The sequence below is a fragment of the Strongylocentrotus purpuratus genome, unplaced genomic scaffold (assembly GCF_000002235.5).
Source record: "Strongylocentrotus purpuratus isolate Spur 01 unplaced genomic scaffold, Spur_5.0 spur5_scaffold_21, whole genome shotgun sequence".
NCBI classification, from domain to species: Eukaryota; Metazoa; Echinodermata; class Echinoidea; order Camarodonta; family Strongylocentrotidae; genus Strongylocentrotus; species Strongylocentrotus purpuratus.
Genome location: NW_022145607.1, coordinates 25681847 through 25700161, shown reverse-complemented (window position 1 = coordinate 25700161; position 18315 = coordinate 25681847). Strand labels below are relative to the sequence as shown.

At 38.5% G+C, this 18315-nt stretch overlaps 2 protein-coding genes across 2 annotated transcripts; both read right to left on the bottom strand.

The window, feature by feature from the left end:
* On the bottom strand, nucleotides 1-6395 carry LOC100889052. The gene is made up of 4 exons (XM_003728553.3): nucleotides 6275-6395; nucleotides 3427-4378; nucleotides 2394-2551; nucleotides 1-1882 (listed from the first exon to the last, which is right to left on the bottom strand). Exons 1-4 carry the CDS (start codon nucleotides 6328-6330, stop codon nucleotides 1738-1740), a joined length of 1311 nt encoding a protein of 436 aa, XP_003728601.2. The 5' UTR covers nucleotides 6331-6395; the 3' UTR covers nucleotides 1-1737.
* A 2508-nt stretch (nucleotides 6396-8903) lies between these two features.
* Nucleotides 8904-17762, bottom strand: LOC100889321 (NFX1-type zinc finger-containing protein 1). Its single transcript, XM_030994267.1, has 4 exons — nucleotides 14788-17762; nucleotides 13731-14624; nucleotides 12998-13097; nucleotides 8904-12333 (listed from the first exon to the last, which is right to left on the bottom strand). Exons 1-4 carry the CDS (start codon nucleotides 17760-17762, stop codon nucleotides 11290-11292), a joined length of 5013 nt encoding a protein of 1670 aa, XP_030850127.1. The 3' UTR covers nucleotides 8904-11289.
* Nucleotides 17763-18315: the final 553 nt, after the last annotated feature.

The window sequence follows — 18315 nt, the reverse complement described above, 5'->3', positions numbered from 1 at the left end:
AAATCAGGTACCCATCATACCTCGTGTTACTTACTATTTGTTAGCTCTAGATCACACCAAGCTTACTTACTATTCTCATTTCATGTTTTATGCCCATGGATAAATTAATTTAAAAAAGAGATTTAGAAAATTCATTTTTTTTCCAGCTGGGTAAATAAACCTGACTTTTTTTTTATAGCTAATTTAAAAAAAAAAATAGAATATACCTGTAATTGTGTTTCTAGATCATCAACATACGAGACACTTTTTTCATCGAATCCAACTCTGTATTATAAAAAAAAAATTGATATTACCTTTTGTAAAATAAAAGTAAACAAGCTTAGGCATGTTAGAAAGCCATAAATAAAAGTAAAATGCATATAGAGATTGATAAATATAAACAATCCTAAAACTTATTTTCAAAAAAAGCACTGATTGGCACAAAGAAAAGAAATTCTTTCTTTAATTTTCATGTAAACATCATACTGTATAGTCTGGAGCAGCATAGTTGTACACAAGCATTCATGTATAAAGGGAATTGTGCTTTCTGCAGAGATTCAAGTCGTGGGTCAAGAAAATATAAGGTATTATACTCTCAGATAGTTACATCAAATTACACCAAATTATAAAGCATCTTCTTTTTAAATACAATATCGATCAAATGGAACTCGCCCACATCTAAAAACAGATAGATGTTTTCTACTGAGTGTCATTTCCCTGTAGGTCATATTCATATTTATAAAAGAAAAAAATATATATATATATACATATAAAGTATCAAGGTGATTTCATATTGCTTTCAATATTAATAACATCTATACTCACTTCATAATACGAATTGTTTGGATTTGTATCTAGTGCTTGATACATTTAACATAACTAATCTAACAGATATACAGATTATTTCCCCAGGTTCATGCTTGAGATTCAGATTTTCTTGCACTCAATTGCATACAACCTCCCCCTCGCTGGAGAGCGTCAGGCAAATCCAATTATTTGCAGATCAACACTCACAATGTGAAGCAATCTACAATAACTTGCCCATCCTTACTGGAAATCATTTAATACCTGGGAGGAGAGGAAAAAAATGTAGATGAAATGCCCTGCTTACAGATACGAGTGCTGGAATTGAAGTGGATTGAACCAACAACCTTCACATCTCCAGCCAAGTGTTTAAACCACTCGACTATCACATCTCTACATAGAGGTCAATTGCTCTCAATATTATGATTTACTACTATACACTGTAATACCGTGTCATGTGTACATGTATATCTAGAACAAAGTCACTGTACATGAGTAAGGCGTGATGGCTCGTTGGTAGAGCAGTGGTCTCATAAATGGGAGGCCCCGGGAACGAAACCAATTTGATGCGCGCTAGTTTCCTTTGGTAAGACATTATAATCCTCATTACCACGTCCCACAGAGAGGACTTAAAGCAGTCGGTCCCCTATAGTTTACTTTACAAACATACCCATGCTTTCTAAAACAAACAAATCCACCACAACCTGATATTAGACTTAACATGTCAGCAAAATGAGATGTGAAAAGCAGCATGTGTGTCACATCTGTATGCAACAACACACAGATCAATCTATTTTATACAGAGCATTCTTGGGCACAGCTGTTCTTTGTTTAACCTCCTCAAAATCATATCTAGCCGATCATTAACACATGAAATTTTGCCATTACTGTCTTTTCCAAATCCTGCCTCCATTGGGCTTAAGAACACTATATACGTGTAATAGATGATCACACTCAATTAGTGGATTTGGCAAACTCTTGTGAAGCAGAAAGCAGCTTGTTGCGATAATTGTAAAGGCTCTGCCAGTTCTGTCTGCTGCTATTCAACTGATTGTTCTTGGCATGTTCGTAGGTGAAGTTGGGCGTCTTCATCTCGTACCTGCATCAACAAAATTAAAAGGAAAATGGATAACAAGCATAGAACTTGAGTAATAAAAAAAATAAGGGAAATGTAACATTACTTCCTAATTTATGTTTACCCATGAAATAACCCTTACCTGTAACTTTACAATTGCCTTATATTTTAAAAAGATTGTAGAAACATGTAATGATATGAAACATAATGGTATATAGAAGCAAAAGCAAAGCAGTTTTTGTGTTAATAATTGTGTATGGCATATACATGTAAGACATTGTATTAGAAGAATATAGCACAATGTTTTGATGTTTTGATAATTTATTGCAGCGATAACTACTTGTTAGGAACCACACACATTCAATCCAAAACAGAGATTTGATTCTTCAAATCTTTGACAGAGTTCATACCCATATTTACATGTACATTGTATTTTGTTTTCGGAGGCATTACATGTTATTGTAACAATAAAGTAGCAATAAATTGAAAATATTATTGTTGCCAATTTGAAGAACAAAATGTAAAGAATTCTTACCACTTTGGTACCGGACCTCTGATTCGCTCCAGCTCCTCCTGCCTCTTGGTCTCCAGGATCCTCTGCTCCTCTATCCTGAGACGCTCCATGCGGAGCTTGGACAGCTCGTATTCAAAAGGAGACGCCACCACTTTCTCATCTACAAACTCCTGGGATGCCTGCATGGGGTCAACAAGAATGGGATAAAGTAGGGTTTTTTTTTAAAGAAATAGTTTTATTCTCAAATACTGGTAGATAACATTGTAAGATCATAATTTATCGCCTAAAACCCCTGACCTTCTGGGGCTCTGCCCCCTCAACCCCAAGCCAATTAATGTCCTGACAGTGTCACAAGCAAGTTAACAAAATATGCTCATCTGACTGGAATTAAATGCCTAAAATCCCTGAGCTTCCGGGGCTCCGCCCCTCGACCCCACCAAAGGCCCTAAGGTGGTCCCCTGAATGCTTATCTGACCATTATAGAATGCCTCAAATCCATGAGTTTCATGGGGCTCAGCCACCTGGACCCAACGCCAATTAGGGACCTGCCAGAGTCATGAATAAGGTATCAAAATATGCTCATCTGAGCGTTATTAAATGTCCATACCCCCTGAGCTTCTGAGGGCTCTGCCCTTTGACCCCACACATATTTACAATACGCTCTACCTGATCGTAAATACTTTAGCCTTCCCCAACCTACTTTGGAAAACGTTCAGCGGCGCCTGCATGTAAGAGTGGTGGTGATGCTGATTTTGTTTCTACTGCTTAGTCAATCCTTCACATCTGGCCCCCCCCCCCCCCCCCCCCCCCATTGAAAAATCCTGTCTACTCCTGAGGACACTTGTATTATGATTGTTGTGATACTCAGTAACAAGTTCATAAATTATCCACAGAAATATAGTTATTGAAAAGGATGGTTGGTTAATGGTTATGGCTATATTTGCTCTTTAACCCTTGGAACTAACAACATACATTGTACATGTACATGTATCTTTACATGGAAACATTCACTTTAAATAAACACAGTAGTTGGTAACATTAAATGAAATATTACCTTTAAATAGTTATAATCTTTCACTGCCTTCATTTGTGGATCCTGGGTGGCTACACCCTGCGAGAGTCGGAGGGACATTCCATTGGTGGGGAAGCCATTCCTAGATGAAGACCTATTCATAGCTTTCAGATTGTCCTGACTGTTAAACCTGCCAGAGGAACTCATTGGTCTGCCGTTAGGGAGAGGAGGCCTGCTAGAACTGGTCCTCCTTGGACCAGAATCACTCATAATACTCCTTGTAGTCCTGTCTACTACACTCCGTGTGGTTGAGTCCATAGGTGGCGGGGGTGTCAGGGTCTGCATGACTGCTGGCACTTCGTTGAACGTAACTGGAAAATACCTCCTTACTTCTTCATCGGATGAGATGCTTGACGCGACCTTCTTCTGGGCCATTTCTGTACCTAGCATACCCGTAGTCCTTTTTACTGATGACACCGTGTGTTCATTAGCTCCTAGACTTTTGAAGACAGGATACTGGGTTTCTTGTGAAAGATGGATTGGATCTGTAAACCACTGCGCAGTGGCTTTATTCTTGACCTTGCCAGCAAGGCTTTGTTCTTGGAGATGATTCTCACGAGCATCGTTTGCAATCAGCCGCTGAAGTTCCTCTTCAAACGTGTCATCGAGACTGTTCTCGTCTTCATCTCGTGGCTTTTTATAAGCATCTAGAGCTGCACTGAAAGTCACACTCTTGTTCAGGCTTTTGTTCAGGCTGCTGTTGAGGCTTCGTAGATCAAGGCTTAGCTCAGAACTCTTAGCCCGAAGGTTGTCCTGGATCTCTTCGTAAGGGTTTTCTGGTGAAGGACCTTCTGCCCATGACTGCCTGGTGTCCCTGAACGACTCTCGCCCTGTCCATGCTCCATTTCTGGTGTTGTGTAAAGTTGAGGTCTGTGACAAATTCTTTGTGCTCAAGGTTCGCTGAGAGTTGGTCAGATATCCTGAGTTTTTATCCCTGTTTGCGCAGAGAAAAAGAGAGAAAAAAAGGTTATTTTCGATAAGAAACATCAGGAAAACATGTTCACAAAGAGCTTAGTCTACTGAGCATTTATATTCTTGTAAAAATAAGTTGATAATTAGAATTAAAAAGAAAGGGTCAGGGTTTTCCACCACTCCTGGGTCATATGCAACCTGCCTATTCTGTGTGGGGGCTGACCTCTAAATCTAAGTTGAAGAGGTCAAAATACATCAGAGACATCTACAGGCCTGATAAAAACCCGATTTAAATCGGTTTCCCGATTGTTTTTATTTTTCCCGATTTTTTCCCGATTTTTTTTTTCTTCCCGATTTAAAAAAAAAAAAAAAAAACAGATTTTTTTTTTATTAACCAATTTTTTTTCTTCCGTTTTTATCCTGATTTTTCCCGATTTCCCTCTTATTTTCTCTATTCTTCCCTATTTTGCCCTATTTTTTCCCCCAATTTTCTTACTCCTAAGGGGGGAATGTTGTTAGATGCCATTTTTTCCCCGCGAATCCTCGTTTTTTGGGTTTTTTTTACAAGGGGGCGTGGTTGAGGGGAAAACGAAAAACCTTTTTTTTTTTTAGTGCTCACTATCACCCCTGCATCTAATCAGCAAAATTCTTGGAAGATATTTGATTTTTAGTTACATTGTATTATTGTAGACTGTAAGTAGGCTAGACCCTACATGTATTTCCATACGAATCATTCATGGACATGGCTTCAATGTGATCTCTATTAGAATCAATGAACTTGATCAAGTAAATTTTTCTGGCTGTCTTCTGTCAGTTATCTTGTTTCATTTTGAGAAACTCTTACACAAGATACATGTAGCACATGCAGGGAAAGGTGAAATTTAGCCTAGGTAAAAATGGCAGCTCCTTACTAAAGGGCTATTCTTCCCTTCAGTGCGCATATGATTGAATGATAATTGATATGTGCCTATTAACAACACTCAACAGTAACACATTATTATTCAGACTATAATTTCAAATGATTTTAGATCTAGAGTATAGTAGACTTTTCTAGTCTATTAGTCCAACGTTCTTGGATCTTGGATTATTTTCCTCCTAAATACTCCGAAGAAGAGTTTTGACTGGAGGTGGGGGAGGGTGGACGATTACATTTTGGAAAAAAGTTCTTTAGTAACTGCATTTTTAAATGAGAGCGGGGAGGTTTGGTCGATGGTTGATTGTTGTAGGTTGTTCCATGTCTTTACAGTTAGACCTCTACTCTAGACTAGATCTAGATCTAGATCTAGGTCTAGAATCTTAGTATTAGACTAGACCCTAGGTCTAGATCTAGGCCTACTACTAGATCTAGACCCTATTACTAATACTAGATCTAGACAATTGAATTCAGAAATTATTCGACAGTAAAATAAGAGGATGGGCATACATGTACGCCTGTAATCCAGCTAACAATGCAATGGAACTGGCAGTTAAAATTGATTCAGCCGAAGACGCTGGTTCGAAACCGAGTCGCGTCTTTCGGAAGACGGAAGATAAGGGGGTCTCGGTCCACAGACGTAAATAATCATATCTGATTGATACACATCTGTAAATACCTAATAACACACACACGGATGTCTCAGGCTCGACAGTGAAATAAGGGGATGGGGATCCGGAGGTCGATCTCAGGCTCGGAGGGGGCAATTACTGAATTAGATCTAGATGTCACATTCGCCGATGTGCATGTAGCTGCCGTGTTGCGGATTACAAGCCCCAGAGTTCTGGTTAAGAAATAGCTTAGCTACCGCTCCTCGCTAGTCGCATAGCCATAGGCATAGGCCCGTGCCTACATTGATACAATTAATTGTCTGGTTAAACGATGCGGTAATTGCTCGACAAAACAATAATAAGCATTTAACAAAAAGAACGGTCTCATGCTCACCTGACTGGTGTCTTGCGACCTTGCAGGACAAAATATTTATCTGGATTATGTTCCATTTTTCATCAAAAAGCATCCTCTCATTTTCTTCAGACCACGCAAATAACGCGGAAGTAAATCTTGCGCTGCATTGGCAACGCGCATGCGCATTTCCGGCTGGCGGATCATTCAAACAACGTGCATTGCATGGGCGTCGTATACTGATCTCATTGTGGGGCGTCACAAGAGAGAGAGGGGTGGGAGGGAAGGGTGAGTGGGAGGGGGAGGGGGTGGGGGAGGGGTGGTGGCTGATATTAGATCATCAATATATTCTGTCCATGAATGATAAACTTTTACCGCCAGTCGGCTGCCATAAAAATTGCAAGATTCATAAATGGGGGGGGGGGGGGGGGGGGGGCGGCGGGGTAAAAAAAAATAGAACAGAATGATCGCGAAAGCCTGATCTGTAGAGCCACTTAATAATATGTTCAAATTAATTTGTATTATTATCATTATCATTATCATTATCAATATTATTATCATGATTAATGTGGTAATAATGTTATTATTATAATTTTAAAAATGTCCCTTTCATTCTAAACAGCAAACTCTTATTTCGAATATAATTCAAAAAATTTAAAAAGTATAAGTTGGTTTAAAATATTGTGGTTTTCCTTCGGGAAAGTAACGCATGTACGTCACAGACATAAAGGTAGGATAGACAAATGTAGATGGAGTTCACATATTCTAATTCAAAATAGCAAACTATAACTTTAAATACTAAAAAAATATGGAAAGTAACGTGTGTGCCAAAGACATGGACATACATTCGTAAATAACTTTTCTAATTCTAATCAGCAAAGGTTGATTTTGAAAAACAAAGCAACGAACAAATTAAACGGTTTCATTTTGCAAAGTAATGTCTCAGCTATAGACTCTATGCCAAAGACGAAAAGAAATATACATAGACATTACAAAACTACAATGTACTCTAATTCTCAACAGCAATCTTTTATTTCAAGCCAGCGACGCAATATGAGTTTATAGCTACCTTGTATAATATATTTGAGAATACTTAACAGAAAACATTATCACTCTATACTAGACAATGTAAGCCTATGCAATTGCTTCGTGTAAAGCAATGTCTGTATGCCGGAAAGTAAAGAAGTTTATAACCGTATATTTGCAAACAGTATAATTATTTCTAAACAGAAAACATTCACATTCTTTACTGGACAATTTAATTCTAAGGAATTTTCTTGTGTACAGTGATGTTTGTATGCATGCCAGAGACGTAATTGAAGTTTATAGACGTGTAATATATTCGCAAAAAGTCTAATTAATTTTAAACATAATACATTCACATTAAATACAAGACAATATCAATCAAAACATCTTCCTTGTGTGAATAATGTTTGTATGCCAGAGACGTAATATAAGTTTATAGCCATATATATATTAGCAAATAGTCTAATTCTAAACAGAAAACATTCAAATTCTATACCAGACAGTATCAAACTAAACTAAACAATTTCATTGTGTAAAGTTATGTCTGTATGCCAAAGACGTAATAGATGTTTATAGACGTATAATAATATTTGCAAATATTCTAATTAATTCTAAACGTAAGACATTCACATTTTATACAATACAATGTCAATCAAAACATCTTCCTTGTGTGACTGTTTGTATGCCAGAGACGTAATATAAGTTTATAGCCATATATATATTGGCAAATAGTCTAATTCTAAACAGAAAACATTCAAATTCTATACCAGACAGTATCAAACTAAACTAAACAATTTCATTGTGTAAAGTTATGTCTGTATGCCAAAGACGTAATAGATGTTTGTAGACGTATAATAATATTTGCAAATATTCTAATTAATTTTAAACGTAAGACATTCACATTTTATACAATACAATGTCAATCAAAACATCTTCCTTGTGTGAATAATGTATAGACGTATAATATAATATACACGTAATTGCAAAAAGTCTAATTTTAAACAGAAAAAATATGTATTATATCAAACAATGTCAATCTAAAATTGTGCTTGTTTAAAGTAATGTCTGTATGCCAGAGACGTAATACAAGCTTGTAGCAGTATAATATATTTGCAAAAAGTCTAATTCTAAACAGAAAACATTCACATTCTATACAAGACAATGTTAAACTAAAATAAACAATTTCTTTGTGTAAAGTTATGTCTCTAATTAAAGCCAGAGACGTATACAAATATACACTGCCTTGAGAGGTTCTGGTTAAAACTATGCGCAAGAGGTGACTCCAATAGTACTAGTTTGCTGAGGGGCGCAGCCCCGAAGCAAATGGTACTTTTGGAGTCATCGAGGCCCATAGTTTAACCAGTACCTCGAATAGGGGGCATGATATATTTGTTTTATATCCTGCATCAAAAATTTATTTTAAAAAAAAAAAAAAAAAACATTTTTGGGAGAAAAAAAAATTTAGAACAAAAAAAATGTCAATTTTTATTTTAAAAGATTTAAAATATTTTGTTTTACATTAAATTAAGATTTGAAGAAAAAAAATTGATTCAATTAAAAAAAAAAAAAATCACATTTTTTGTTCAACTCCCAAATAGTAAACCAAAATAGTACTCTCATATAGTACTTTCTAAAATAGGTCAAGTATTTCTGGTCATGTGACGAGCTCTCAACCAATCAAAATCCAACAAATTTTTGATGCAAGATATAAAAGTTTATAGACGTATGATATATTCGAAAATAGTCTTATTAATTCTAAACAGAAAGCATTCATGTTTGTATACAGGACACCGTAATCTAAACAATTTCCTTGTTTAAAATAATGTCTCTATTCCAGAGGCGTAAAACAAATTCATAGGCCTATAGTATATTTGCAAATAGTCTAATGCTAACCAGAACACATTCATATTCTATACAAGACAGTGCAAAATTACAATTTTGCCGGAGATGTAGTCCTAATTATCAAAAGTTATGTCTGGTATATACAACCAATGTAATATTTAACGATTTTCCTTGTGAACATGAACGTCTCTATGAAGAAGGTGCATGGTGCATTCTTATGTAGTGTTGTTAACAACGTTGTTGGCCTTGTGACTTCTATAATTATGTCAAAGAAATCAAATATACAAAGAGATACACAAACAAGTTGCAAATGTTCTAAAGCCTAAACAACAATTTTGTTGGTTTAAAACAATGCACAATTCTGTGGTTTCCCAGACGTTTATAATTTTATGTTACAAAACATTACAAATTTTCCTTACTACATGTACTCAATCATATACCAAATACAAAAAGATAATCAGATAGTTGAAATTATCCTTATCCAGCAAACTTAATTGTTTGTACAAAATAATGCTCAATTCAATGGCTTTCTGACGTCTATAAATGTCATAGACATCAATATACCAATGGATAAAAAGATAGTTGCAAATATGATAATCCTAAACAACAAATTTGTTTGTACACTAAAAACAATGCACAATTCAATTGTTTTCCTGACGTCTACATGTCAAAGACATCAAATATACAAAGAGATAAACAGATAATTGCAATCATTCTAAATCCTTAACAAACTTGTTAGCCCAAAACAATGTTAGCCCAAAACAATGTACAATTCAATGGTTTCCCACACGTCTCTAATATGTAGCAACACTTTACACATTTTCACTTATTATTCTTACTACCTAATTATATATAGTTGTACCAAATACATGAAATGTACAAAGAGATTAACAGACAGTTGCAATTATCCTCATCCAAGATGTTGTGTTTACGAATCAGTATACAATTCGATGGTTTCCTAACGTCTGTAATATTATGTCATTAAAATCAAATATATACAAAGACTATAAGATAGTTGCAAATATTATAATCCTAAACAACAAACTTGTCCGTAAAAGACAATATACTATCCTATTGTTTTCCTGACGTCTATATGTCAAAGACATCAAATATATATACACAGAGATAAACATAATTATAGTTGGAAACATTCTCAATCCTTAACAACAAACTTGTTAGTACAATACAATGCACAATTCAATGCTTTCCCAGATAATAATGTAGCAAAACATTACACATTTTCACTTTTCTTTTTCTTACTACCTATATACCAAATACATGAAATGTACAAAGAGATTAACGGATAGTTGCAATTATCCTTATCCAAGTTTGTCCAAAAAAATGCACTATTCAATGGTTTCCTAGGTGGCGCCGATATGTCAAATACATCAAAATATACAAAGAGATGAACAGATTATGTGCAAATATTTTAATTTTAAGCAACAAGCCTGTTTGTATACAGAACAATTCGCAATTTATTGATTTTCCTTACGTACCGTTTATATTATGCCAAAATACATAAAATATTGTTATAGTTGCAAATAACAATTCCCCAACAACAGCTCTCTTGGACTTAACAATACACATTTCAATGGTTTTCATTACCTTTATTCCAAAGACATGAAATATACACATACATCAAGAAATAGCTTCAAATCATGTTATCATTTTGTCATATTCAGAGCAGGATTCATTTAGAAGACAGCATTTCAGCTAGTTAAACATCAGAATTAGGCCTCATGGACATAGAAAAAAAACAATCGTGAGGAGTATATTTAGCAAATTATCTTTACCACATTAAATATATTATATATATATATATATATATATCACCATAATGGCGCATGATGTATTCTTTGTTATGAATTGGAGTTTGGTGATGAGAAAATACTAAAGCAAATTAACTGCTAATGATCCTGAAATGTCTTAACCACTTGTTATAACTTTATATTTAGAGGCAAAAGGGCGTGAACAGTCATTGTGTGTCTTTCTTGTCTATATTGTCTCTTTTTGTTCAGAACTCGCTCCATCTAAATTTGCACACGCATTTATTCATGTTTCTGTCCTTCCATTGCGTTTTCTTCTCTAGCACGCCGCCCTCCTTTCCGAATCTTTATGTTTCATGTCTCGTCCTTTTGTGTTCTTTCTCTTCTCACTGACAGCCACTATAGCTCTTCACAGTCCCAGTCCTAGTCATAATCATCCCACTCTCTATAACGAACTTCCCTAAGTTGTCTTTCGATTTCGAACTGTTCTTGAAGATCGATCCCCAGCTCCTGTGCGTAGTCGATCCCCTGATCTTCCTCTTGATAGTCCTCGTAGCCGATGACAGCAGCGGTCGGCCATGCAGCTTGAGTAGCACCATCCATCTCGTTCGCCACTCGGTTTCCAGCGGTCAAACGGTGTCTCCCTCCACCGATTTTCGCTCCACACTCGGGGCACTTGGTCTCTTCCATAGCACCCCCACATTCGCCGATCGCATACACGTGACCTTTTGGACATTTGTACCAATGGCCTTGACTGAGACCGATGGCTTTGACAATCTCAACGCGTTCTTGATCGGTGATGCCGAGAACTACATGGCCCACCTCCTGCTTAAGTTGTCGAAGAAGCCGAGTTGCCTGAACTTCCTTCTCACTGGTAAATGGTGTATCCTTGTCAACGACACTGTCGAAGGCTCTAAGATGACGACTCTGCATGTTTCGATTCAACATGGCCATGTTGCGCGTAAGTGCCATCATGGCCTGTGTCTGAAGATTAGCCCGAGAAATTTCTTGTTGTACATCGTTCATTTGCTGATCCGTGAACTTATCCAGCTCTCCCCAGACGACTTCGTTCTTCAGTTCTCGGATTTGCATTTCTACCGCTTGTTTTCGAATGTTAAACTCGAAGTTCGCACCTGCAGTTGACACCTTGGCACGGATATCGGCAATCGCTCGCAAGAACGCGCATCTGTTGAGGCAAGCGAGTATCCTCTCTAGATGTTTCCTCTGCGTCAGGTTCTCGATCAGTTTCTGCAAGTCTTCCTCGTTGAGAAATCTGTCTCTAAAAGCCGTGTGGCTTCTGAGTAGAGACAATTTAGCTCTGAGCTCGTTCATCTTGCTTTCGATCTCTGATTCGCTTCCTCTCATTTTAGTCTTCACATTCTCCACGTCTCCTAGGGTCTGCTTGATGATATTACCATAGCGGAGATTTCTTCGAATGGGCGTTTTGCATTTGGGACAGCCTTTCAGCTGAAATTTAAAAACAAAAGAGAAAATTTTATTGAATTGGGCTAAAATGAAATAAATCGATAACTATACAGCATTCCTATTTTTTATATCTCATGAAAATCAAACATTTTATTCACTCATATCAACTTTACATAAGTACTTTTTTAAATGCATATAATATGTGCATTCCAGTTTAGCCACAATGATGCCTTACACCATGTAGGAATAAATGTTATATCATTAATCACAGTTACATTTAATAATATGTGAACAACAGTTTGGTTATTATTTACCTTCATTATTTCTCAGAACATAATTGTTGTTGGACGTATTGTATAAAGTCGTGTGTAAATTTTGTTTAGTGCATCCACGTTAATAACGATTGTCATCACCTAAATTAGTGACTAGACTTACATAATTATATCCAACTCACTACTACTTTTAAAGTCACGGCCCTGTAAAAATCAACTCCCATAAGGCAACGGGCAATCTTTCATACATTTTTCAGTTTCATCATTTTTTTTTGTTCGTTCTCCTAAGTTGCCTGACACTACATTATTCATTCAGACGTATAGACAAGATTTAATGAAATTATGCCCGAATACATGTACATACTGTAATTAGAATAGAGACCTGAATGTGCATAATATAATTAATATATTTTATGATTATAAAATATATGAACCTGAATAGTGACGTCATCACTGCTATCTTGGGTCATGCTCATGTACTGATCCAAGGCCTCGACCTCGATCACATGACCACAGTCCTCCAACTGAACAAACCTGTAGGATAAAGAAACAAAAACAATACTCATTTCTTTCAGTATCAAAATGAACTAGATATCACGTATTAAATAAAGCAAAGATAATTTTGTACATAAATATCTGAACGAGTTCGGGCTGTATAATACCTTTTTGAAGAACGTTGCTGCTTTCAGTTACTCTTTGAGGGTTGGTTAAATTAAAAACGGTTTAAATGTTTTAGTAAAACACAGTTTAAAAATGCAGGACTATACCACATCATTCATTAAAGCTATTAGAAGGAAATCTATACTGACGTCATATTCGGTTCCCCCCCCCCCCCTTCCCGATTTTTTGTTCACATTACTCCACATCCCATCATCCTCTAAGCTTTATTCTTTCATTTTTTTCTGAAATTAATCATATATAAATCCTGACTGAATGAATGTTAGAATCCGGTTGCACACGAAACGTCATGACTGCCTTACATAATGAGAAAGCATCAGCGACTAGTGGGATATCTGACGAGTCAATTAACATCGTCAAGAATTTAGTTCTACCAATGATTTTGATAACTGGCAGATGTGCTACTTTTTTCACGAGCTCCATCAGGGCTTGTAATAACGCAATCAAATGACGTCTCATGTGCAACTGGCATAACATAATTATTCCTACCTTGCGCCTTCTTCGTCCTCGCTACCGAAAAGAAGCTCTGTGACCTCCTCTCTGTTGCACACACGGCACTTGGTTGGACACCTTTCTCCACACATTCCAATGCAGGGATGTCCGCAAGGGAGATTCTTCTTACAAGGTTCATTACATGGCTTCCGGTTGCAAGGCTCTCCACACAACTTCGCACACGAGACATGAGAACATCGCCAGAGACATGATTCCTTACATGGTATACAAGCTTCCCCGCAAAGCTTCCTGCATTCACTGTGCTGACATCTATTTTGACATTGCTTCGTGCAAGGAGGACACTGTGCCGCACAATTACTCTCACAAGAGTGGCCACAGACAAGTGTCCGACCACAGGGCTGTTGACACACCACATGGAGTCTTCCACGCCGACATTTTCCACAAGTTCCGGAGCACGGGTGCCCACATGCTAAGACAAAGTTACATGGTTCTGGACACGATTCTGGGCCATCGCAGCAACGCACCTCCACAGTATGTTTGCAAGGCCAGTTGGATTTTTTTGTCTTCTCAACACAGATTTCCTTCTTGCATGGGTTTCCGCAAATGCCAGCGCATTTGTGACCGCAGCTAAGCAACCGTTCACATTTATCTCTACATGTAGCATGACTTGGGGATAGAAGGCATGGGAGACGTTGGAAGTGACCGCATGACAGCTGTTTTTTCCATCTTCTCTCTGCACTTCGTTTCACATGGTTCGGAGCAATTCCTGGTGCACTTATGGCCATTTTCACAGATGGTTTTGTTGCAAGGCTGCTTGCAAACGACTTTTGCTTGCTCAGAGTCATGATCATGACACGGTTCCTTACAGCCATGACCACAGTCCAGGCGAGCTTGACATGGTAGTCCACACCCATGCTTCTCCTTAAGCAGCTGAAATCCATCTACTGAGGAAACGTTGATTGGACTATCCGGGTGATGAGGGCATGTTAACTTCAGACAGCTATCAACCAATTCAAGTCGTCGTGCTTCTTCCAAGAGCCTAGCCCACATAGTACACTGGCTGGACAGAAATGAGAAATTGCCAATGATGTACAATCCTCTTCCTGCGCCGCTCAACACAGTGGCGATACGTTGATCCGTAAGCAGACCTCCCGGCCTGCTTCCTCTTTCGCTTCCGTTACTCATGAACAAGACGATGTCATTCCCACCTCGGAAGTTATCAACGGTGAGAAGTCGGTCCTTCATGTCATTGCCGAAGAGTTTCTGCTGGGCTGGGAATGAGACAAGGATTGAGATCTGTTTCCGTGAAAAGCCCTGACCTAGCAGATAGCTAAATAGTTCCAATAATAACGAGGCTTCGTGATTTCCTGGAGATGTGTGTATATTGTGATCTATGAGGAAGACGTTGTGCTTAATTCCAGTAATTGATGGTAGGTCAATGACTGACTGGTCACTCTGGTATTCGTAGCTGAACAGTTGGCGGCTTAGCTTGGATGAAGCCGGGCTCATTCGATGTTGCGTTTTAAGCTCATACACGGAGTAGTTTTTTTCGACCAACTGTTGCATAAGAGTAGCATGAATGCCGTGCACGTCTGCGATTTTCCTTACTGCTTGAAATTGGTCTACTTTGGGGACATTGTCTCCGATGATGATGAGCTGTTGACAGGCAGATGGGATTATGCCCGACGTTATTGACTGAAGAACATCGGCTCCTTCTTCAATGATGATGACTCGTGGGTTGATACGTTGTAGAACCCTTCGGTTCTTAGCAGCCGATGAAGCAGTCATGCCTATTACAGACGCAGAACTAAGAATAGATTCATCAATGACGTCATGCATCTTCTGACAATCAAGGCAGATCTGCTCCATCTCCTTGAAGATGGCTATGGCTCTTTGACGGCCTCTGGCTTCCAGTTTTGAAATCCAGAATTGATAGATTCTCCACCGGTCTCGCGAATGCAATCCCCAGACATCTTCTACCTTCTTTGACTCTGAATCTGTCATCTTGTCCCTGGAAGTAAATTGCTTACTCACAAAGATCCTTGTCTGGTATGACAGGTTTGGAGCTAGAGAGTCGAGTACAAATGGAAGACTTTGTTCAAACCAGGCATCTCCGTCTCCATCCTGACATGTAAAGCGGGACAAACCGAATGGGATACCTTCCTCAAGTTTATGCATATCGTCTCCACAGCTGTTGTCTGACAGAAGCCACTCCAAGATTACTGAACAGGAATTCAGTTCTGTCCCGGCTTTCAGCTTCTGGTAGTGTTTTTCATCCATGACCACTTTGAGGATCTCTTCCGGGAATATCTTGGTTCGAAGATTTGCGATGTTGACCTGCACATTCCCAAGTCTCCTCTTGCGATTTTCCAGTTTCTTACTAGACAAATGGTCTTCAGAAGCTATTGATGCAGCCTTATCTTCACGCAGATTTTCAATTTGATATCCTTCCAAAGTCTTTCGTGTATATTGACCAGCCCATCTCACTATTCCGCTCCGCTGAAAGAACGAGACTCCAGTAAGACAATCATCAAGAGTTTCCTTACTGGCACACATGAAGAGAAGGGGTCCACCATCATTTCCCTTGGTAGGTGAATCTGCAACATGACTCCATCGATCCTTATTAAGAACAAAGATCTGAATAAGCTTCAGACCTACATACGTTTTTCCGGTCCCTGGTGGACCGGTGATGACAGTTAACTTCTTCGTGAGAGCTGCCTGTATCGCGGCCAGTTGGTGCTCATCGACACAAAGCTGATCAGTTGGAGGCCACATTTTCTTGTTCAGTAGCAGCGTATGCCATGTTCGATTTCTAGACCTCCTTGCAGTGTGCTCGTCCTTCATCAGAGGACCAACGTCGTATTGCATGTCGGGAATATTCTCATTTTCTGCCATTTGGTAGACAACATGCGATACCAGAGGAAAGGAAGTGGTGCCGATTTGTCGCATGGCATCCAAAACCGTGTGTGATTCTTCAACATACTTTCGAGAGTCGATCATGAAAAAGTGAGCACCTGATACGAGCAATCCTGTATCTTCCTGCCTGAAGAGTCGGAGATCTACAAATCCTTGCTTCAGCCACTGTGGGTCTCGCTTCGCAACTGTGGCGAAAATCATATCATGGAAGTGGTTGTTGGTCAGACAAACCATATTCCCAAAGGACATGATCCTTGTTGTCTCCCATGACACATTCTGTAGGGAAGATGTGTCAAACTGAACTCGAAACGTCACACCTTTGGATGGATGTGTTGTGATGATCTCATGCAATTTGACATCATCAATGATATGGCATTCCCTCTTCGCCGCATCTAGCCCCATTTCTCTCTTTACTTGGTGATACTTAGAAATCACTGCACGAAGGGGTTGTACGATGTCTTCCCTCAAAAGTCGGTAGTGGCATTCCAGATAGTTTTTCACAGAAGGACCCTCCTCAGTGGTTGCATCACAAAGTACTGCAATATCTGGATCAGCTACTTCTCCAGCTGTAGGAAATATGGGAATGTTGCATATGTCTTCGGCGGATTCTTCTTTACCACTTTCCTCGTTGTTGAGTATCATCGTGACATCCGTGAGCCCGTTTGCATATCTTTTTCTATCGGGGATGTTCACACCATACTCAATTGTATCATGTAATACTGCGGCAACCATCTGAAAACTTTTGACGCTTTCGAGTCCTAACTGGTAAAATGCCATCAATACCGATATGACTTTGAGAAGAATATTCCCACTACAGCACGAATCAATGTTCATCCTGCACTTCAGGACGAACAGAAGCATATGAACCTTGATGAACTGCCTGCTTGCTAAGAACCGATATACCTCCTTTGCATCATCACCTCCTGTCTTTGAAACTGAGAGGAGAACATCTAGGAGACTTGCCATCGTCTCATCCCCCAAGTCATCCTGAAGGAGGAGAGTTTTCAACAATGGTTTCCGAGCTCTCAACGCAACCGCGGGGTTCCTGTCATCTTTTCGCAGATGATTTAATTCCTCTGCTGTCAGTTCTCCGCTGAAAACGCTTTTGTCCGTCCGCTTTTTGTTCACGTTCCTGGGGTATCTACCTGCCATAATGGAACGGGTATCTAGGAGACTGTTCTCATGGGTGAAATGCTTTGTCCATGGATAACTTTCGATGCATTTTCCTTTACTGTACTTGTCTGGGTGGAGGAAAAGAAGTCGATCTGCTTGAAAAACCTTTGGTATAGGAAGACGTCTGGTACTTTAACCTGATCCCACGATCTTTTAGAAAATAAAAGACAGAACACAAAACCTACGAATTTACCTGATATTTCTTGAGACAATCATTGATAAACATTGAGAAATCACAATGAAATGGTTCTACAAAATATTTATTTTTTAATTTTTAGATAAACACAATATACTTCTGAAAAATCAATCAATTTGGATTTAGGTAGTGCCATTCAACAGCAACTGCAATACTTGCTTTAATTAATAACATTAATGGCACTATGAAAATGGCGGACAAAGAAAGCGGACAAAATATACAGTTCCTCAGGTAGACAAAGGAACATCCCTTCACTGCTATTATGTAAAAAGGTGAATATGCATGTGACACCTGTTCTACACATTTTTACATAATAGCAGTGAAGGGATGTTCCTT